The sequence below is a fragment of the Belonocnema kinseyi genome, chromosome 6, assembly GCF_010883055.1.
Source record: "Belonocnema kinseyi isolate 2016_QV_RU_SX_M_011 chromosome 6, B_treatae_v1, whole genome shotgun sequence".
In the NCBI taxonomy this organism is placed as follows: domain Eukaryota; kingdom Metazoa; phylum Arthropoda; class Insecta; order Hymenoptera; family Cynipidae; genus Belonocnema; species Belonocnema kinseyi.
The window spans coordinates 102,757,533-102,764,523 of NC_046662.1; the positions used below are offsets into that span (position 1 = coordinate 102,757,533).

At 30.8% G+C, this 6,991-nt stretch overlaps 1 protein-coding gene across 4 annotated transcripts in view; it reads right to left on the reverse strand.

Moving 5' to 3' along the window:
- The window catches only part of LOC117175009 (caspase-2-like), a 29,103-nt gene that overhangs the window by 13,390 nt on the left and 8,722 nt on the right, over nt 1–6,991 (reverse strand). For 2 of the 4 annotated variants that reach the window (XM_033364503.1, XM_033364505.1), the window contains exons 2-3: nt 5,446–5,600; nt 5,058–5,350 (exon numbers count right to left, since the gene is read on the reverse strand). In XM_033364503.1, coding sequence (XP_033220394.1) covers nt 5,058–5,350; nt 5,446–5,583 — 431 coding nt within the window. In that variant the 5' untranslated portion in view covers nt 5,584–5,600. Of the gene's footprint in view, nt 1–5,057; nt 5,351–5,445; nt 5,614–6,991 lie in introns of all 4 variants that reach the window. The other 2 variants (XM_033364506.1, XM_033364504.1) reach the window with 2 other exon arrangements.

The following is a 6,991-nucleotide window of genomic DNA, read 5'->3' on the forward strand; positions in this document are numbered from 1 at the left end:
TCATATTTGAAGTCGGAAGAGCCGATTCCAGAGTGGTCGGTGGAAGGGCGCACAATACTCCTGCCGAAAATAGGCAACTTAGCTGACCCGAAGAACTACAGGACAATCACTTGCCTGAACACACTGTATAAGATATTCACAGCTATCCTAAATGATAGGATTGTTCGGGCAATTGAACCTGTGTGGCAAGAAATGTATGAACAACGAGGCTCAAAGAAAGGCGTAGCGGGATGTCGGGAGAACTTGCTCATCGACAGATGTGTCTGCAAAGATGCAGCATTTTACCAGCGTGACCTATCGATGTCCTGGGTTGATTATCGAAAAGCTTTCGTTTCGACCTCCCATACTTATCATCTGTCTTTTGGAAAGCTTAAAGGTTCATCCGTAAATCGTTAGTTGCATAGAGAGATTGATGCCGCTTTGGATAATCATATTTACTATCTCATCTGGAAGATATCGTGTGACAACTAACAAGGTCGCCTTTCAGAGAGTTGTCTTTCAGGGCAACGCGCTCAGCCCACTCCTCTTTTGCCTTACAGTAAGGCAAAAAATTTAATTTTCAAACAAATATTTTAATTTTCAAACCAACAACTTTCTACCGAAAACGGAATTTCAAAATTTTCAAAATCAATTTTAAAACAAGGAAAATTTTTGTTAACAAAATAGATAAATTTTCAACGAAAAACGATTACATTATGAGTTTAAAAAATCAATTTAAACCGAACAATTTTTCAGAAAAATAGTTTAATTTCCAAAAAAAATAGATGAACTTTTAACCATTTTATACCAAAATAAAAGAAGTTTCAACAAAAAAATGCATTTTCATTCAAAGAAATGAATCCTTCATTAAAATAGATGAATTTTTAAACAAGAAGAATAATTTTCTACCCAAAAAGAATAATTTTTGACTAAGAAAGGTCAATTTTATACCAAAAAAAAATTCAACCAAACATGATACAATTAAATTTTTAGTATAAGAAAATGTTTTTAACAACAAAAATCGAATTTTCAAAAAAAAAAAAAACAGTGAACTTATCAACCAAAATAGTTATTTTTAAAAATTTTAATTTTAAAAGTTTCATTTTCGATGGAAGAAATGAATTTTCAACTGAAAATTGTTTTTAAAAAAAGACACACACAATCGAAGTTACAACAGAATAGTTCAATTTTTAAACATATAGTTAGATTTTCATTTAAAAAATTATTTTTCAACCAAAAATAGAATGGAATGAATTCCGAGAGAAAATTTTAAAAAATATCACAATTTTTTAAAAATTATTTCGTAATGTTTCCATTTTGTATAACTTTAGAAAAAATATGGAATTTAATTCTTATTAAGCCTTCTTGCGCAATTTTGTCGCACAAATTTCAGTATTTTCAAACTTTAGTAAGCTTACAAGATATTCAGAAATTTTTAAACGATTAGAAAATAATTAAAACTTGCAAAAAGATCAGGAAACATTTGAATAATTCTTAAAAATGAGAAGATTAGAAGGTCTGAAAATATTAGAAAGAAGAATTATTTTTCTTATAATCGTTTGAAAATTTTTAATAATTTTTATTTACAAAAATATGCTTTAAAAAAATTCAAAGAGATTCTGAAACACATCAAACGATTTCCTAAAATTTAATAGAAGAGTGTAGAAGATTTTAAAGCAAAATGTTTCAATTTGACAAGATTAAAAAGTTTTAAAAAATGTAAATAATCCAGTAAATTCAAGAAATATTTAGAAGAATGGAAGAGATTCAAATCTAATTTTAAACTTAAATTTTTTGATATCTTCCAAATTTCTAAATCTCCTAAACATCTTTTAAAAAAACTCGAATTTTTCTAATATTTTTTTTTGCAATGAAATAAAAAAATTTAAAGTCCTCCAAGTTCTTTTTTGATAGATCTCTTTTCATGCTATCTTAGACTATAATCACAATTTTGAGGATTTTAAGAGAAAAAGCCAACAAGTTATAAACTTGACCTCATTCAAAAGACTAATCATTTGAAAAAGATGTTGTGAAATTTTCCTTTGAATGTGGTGTTGAAAGGAATTTCATTTAAAAATGTGTGGGATTTTCTGAACAGAAAACTGCATGAATTGCTGAACTTTCTTCTTTTTATTTTTCAAGTGTATTTTAATCTGCTTTACGTTTAGTGAAAAATCATATGCTGAAAAACGATAAGAGAAATATCTATTTCTTCAATTTCAACTATAATTTGAAAGGCGATTCTTCATAGTATTTTACTAACTAATGGAGATATTTTTATAATTTTATTCCTGAAATCTATTCCCTAAGGTCAAACATGGTACACAAATATCGTAAAATTTAAAAAACATTAACTATTTACAGGAATTTTTTAAATAAAAATCAATATGTATCATATTCAAAAAATTTTTGAAATGTTGATAAAAGTATTATTATTTTTAATTTAAAAAATTTAATGTGTAGAGAGTACAATTTTTATTTGAAATTTCATGACGGTTTTTTGTACCATGTTTGACCCTCGGCCAGAATCAAGGAAAAATAATCTAAAAACATGTTCATTAGTTATTAAAATGCTACAAAGACTTACCTTAACAATTTTTTTCTCTTTTTATAATCATGAGATATTTCTTCATAAAATAAATTTTCTTGCACTTATTTTACAATCATTTACAATCAATTTCCAATTACAATTATTTTACAATTAAAATAAAACTGTAAAAGCTAAATTTTGTAATTTTGAGATAAGTATTTTAAGGCATTAAAGATTTTGGAAAGATTTCATATACAATAAAATAAGTATTATCAGTTTGTTTATAAATTTAGATGTAAATAATTATTATAAGATTTTTAAGAAAATTAAAAGACAATCGAATATATCAGATGTGTCAGAAAAGATCCTAGGAGATTTTAAAGACATTTTATTTTTATTTTATAGGATTTCAAAAAATATTAGGAAAATTTCTTATCTATTTAAAACGTTTTGAATTCTTCAAAATATTGGTAACTCTCTAGGGTTTTATCAAAAATTTAAAAAATCATTCAAAATGTAGAAAAAAATTTCCTTGTGATCTTCTAATTTTTCCCTAGCATTTTAAGAAACTATGTTTATTCTCCTGAAACCTTTCGAGATTATTTTACAGTTCCTAAAGTTTATCTTGGGTTTCTAAAACACTTCTAAAGTTTAAATTTTTTTAGTCTCATCAAGTCTAATAAATGCTTCCTGAATTCACTTGATTATTTACTTTTTTTTAACTTTTTAATCTTATCAATATGAAGCGTTTTGCTTTAAAATCTTCTACACTCTTCTTTTAAATTTTTCCTGTTTTTTTTAATGCTGCAAAATTTAAAAAAAAACATTGCCTTTAAAATTTTTCAGATACTTTGACTATTTTCGACGATTTTTTAATGTTTTTAAATGCTTTCAAATAATCTCCTAAACAGAATTTATGTTTAAAATTCGATTTGAATCTCTTCAGTTCTTCTTAATATTTGTTGCATTCACTCGATTTTGATCTATTTATTATAATCTTACTAAATTGAAACATTTTGCTTTAAAATCTTCTACATTCTTCTTTTAAATTTTAAGAAATCCTTTCACATGTTTAAAATCCTTTTTTAATATTCTCATCAAGTACGTTTTTTTAAATAAGAAGTCATTACAAATTTTCCTACCAATCTTGAAAAAGTTCTGTTTCTAATTTTTTCGGACCTTCTAAGCCTTCTAATCATTAAAAACTATTTACATTTTTCCTGATTTTCTTTGAAATTCCCCAAAATGAAAAAGATTACTTAAAATTTGCAGATTCTTTATTCATTATTTTAAACATAGTTTAAAATGTACTAGAATTTTTTTTTAATCAATTTTCCAAAATAAAAAATTATATTAATTATTCGTAGAAACCTAAAAGAATATTTTTCATTTTCATGAAATCTTAAAAAATTCTTTAAAAAATCTTTATAAATTTTAATTATTTTCTAATCCTTTTACAATTCCTGAATATCTCTTAAACTTGCGCAAATTTGAAAGCACATTTTTTAAAACCAAATAAATTTTAGAAAAAATGTACAACAAAATTGCGTAAGAAAGTTTGATAAGAATTAATTTCCTTCTTTTTTTCTAAAATTATAGAACATAGCAAAATTGCCTGAACTTTCATTCTCTTGATACCCTGCGAAATTCAGTTTACTTAAAAACTCCTCCATATAGCCACTTAGCCATCGAAAACGAATTGTGAAGTCGGGGGGGCTCGGACTCGTGCTCGTGCATTCTCGGCACTACAGGAGGGTGGCTTACGCAACATCTAGGAGAGCCGACTCACGGACACGCTACGTTTGAATGTGTCGCTCCCAGATGGGAGAATGGTGGGGGCCGGAAAATCCCACGTTCTGGAGACACTGGGACAGTTTTCTTAATTTTACTCTAAAAGCCAGGCCGCGAAATATTATATAAGACCAGTGCCGTACATATAAAATATATTTAAAGTCTGATTTTGTAACCCCCTTAAAGATTATACTTTAAAATGTACACAAAAGTAAAACGCACACTCTATTACAATGGCAGATCACATATGTCAGAGGAGCGTTTACTGTCTTTATTACAAGCTTATGCATAAAACTATTGTCAAATGTAGTTTTTAACACAGCTAAACGTATCTCATGGCTAATTCATCTTAATCCTATCGTCAAACACCAATACATAACCGGGACATCAAATCTAAAGGTTAATGAAAACTGTCAATATAATGTTAGTTTATATAGGTAATAAAATAAGGAGCCGACTTGGCGTCGCCACGAGTAGGAATGATAGCGACAAGAGTTATTGCCAAAATTAAGTTAAAAATCAAAACAATATATATTCAAAACCCTTAGTACCTATAAAATAAATAGAAGGGGAAAATATTTTGTACAAATCACTATCCAATACGACAAAACGTAGGGCAAATTGAAATACATTTGGTCAATACCGATTTTCGAATTTGGACATTTGACGTGAAATACTCGTACCTGATTTATTAATTAAATTATATATTTAATTCATATTTGTCGCATTTTACAGCATATTTATTTTCCCAACTTACTTGTCGTCTTCGAACTCATCATAATCCTCATCTTCATAGTTCTTTTCAGAATTTTCTTTTAGCCGCAAAACATCTTCAGGAATAACTTCCTTCTCCAGTTGCACATTGGAATTAATTTCCACAGCTTCTAAATCATTTGCTACATTTTCATGTCCCGACTGACGAAGACTTAAAAGAAAATTTTTAAAAGCATGGGGACCCCTCGTTCTTACAGTTAGAAGGATGTCCCTTTTTGTTTCCAAGTTACTTAAATCTTTCTGTGTGAGAGAGGAAAGTATTTTTGTTTGAATTTTCTATAGAAAAGAAACTATATAGTATGAAATATTACTGCTGAAAAAAACAACCCGCCTATTTTTTTGTAAAGAAATACATTAAATTTCAAACTTACTCTCCATATAGGAATATTGCAGTCATCGTGGTTAAATACACGATTTTGAAGTAATTTTGGCCATAAGTCAGTCATGTCTATCTGTGGAACCATTCGTTCGCATGAAACATTGATTTTTTCTCTGTCCCCTTGGTTCATAATTTATAGCATATCACCTATAAAAAGAAGCTGCTGTCATTATATTTGTTAAATGCATTGCTGATTCACCATATATTTAGAAATCACGGAGTAAGAATAAAGAGACCGATCTCCATACATGCGTTTTGACTGTTTTAACTACACTTTCCGCCTAGACGGACGAATAAAACCATGTGAAATTCTCCGGTTACAGCAGATTGCTAGTAGTCGGATGAATTTATCCAAAAAATGTCGTCCGGCTTCAGCTAAGTATATATATATATATAATTAAAAATTTGTCATAAGGACAAACGCAGGATTTCGCCGGGAGCGGGTGCTAATCTGAAAAATTGCACCCGCTTCCAGCGAAATCGCGGTAAAATATCAGCCACGACCACGTCTCACAACCGTGAAATAGGTGGTTACAGTCTGTAAAGGAATCAATACGACGATCCAGCAAAAGCCTCGTGCATCCTAAGAACACGGAGTGACCCAAGGACAACCGCCTTCTGCATTTTTCCCGCAAGTGTTCTAGCATATTGTTGACACGCAGGGATGCTTTTTAGGCTATTAGCAAGTAAAAGCTTGGCACCTCCAAGAACGCCGATGATAAGGACGATCAGTTTAACAGAATATTCCGGGTACAATCGTTGCAACTCCCTTATAAGGTCTTGATACCTCTCTTTCCTTTCATTCTCCTTGGCTATGATGTTTTTGTAGCTGGTGCCGAAAATTCGATAACGAACATGTTTCGCTTCTCGAAGTCAAGAAGAACCATGTCAGGCCTCGAGTGAGCAACAGAAACAATTGTCGCGAATATAAAGTTCCAGTATATGCGGCACTTCCTATTTTCGACAATTCACTCAATTTCCCTAGGAGCATTTAGAGGAGCGATATTAAGGTGAATGCCGTAGGAGTGACAGAGATGGTAATAAAGCACTCATAGTGCCGCATTGTGCCTTTGAATGTAGGTCGTTCCCGCGTGTGTTGGACAACTAGATAGTATGTGAGCTAAATGCTCGGGGTGTGCGTGGCACGCCCTACAGCTATCATCGGGGATGTCTGGGCTCAAAATGTGGCGACGGTATGTTAAGATGGAAATGACACCGTCTTGGCATGCAAAAATGAAACCCTCTGTACCAGACTTCAATCCGGGCGATTTAAGGAAAGCAAACGTTAGCTCACAAGACATTGACTGATCCTTCACATTTCTGTGGAAGATACCGTGCATCCTCTTATCGAGGAGCTGTTCACGAAAGTTTTTCTCTTGTGCTTTCTTAATCCGCGCTTTAAGGAGTGAGTACTCGAGATAGATTAGATTTGATGTATTTTGCTCACCCCTAATACTGAAGTCAAGTTCGAAGGTTTCAGCAGCCTCCTCCGCTGCTTTGTATAGAAATGCTCCTTTGCCCACTTCTTCGTGATTCCT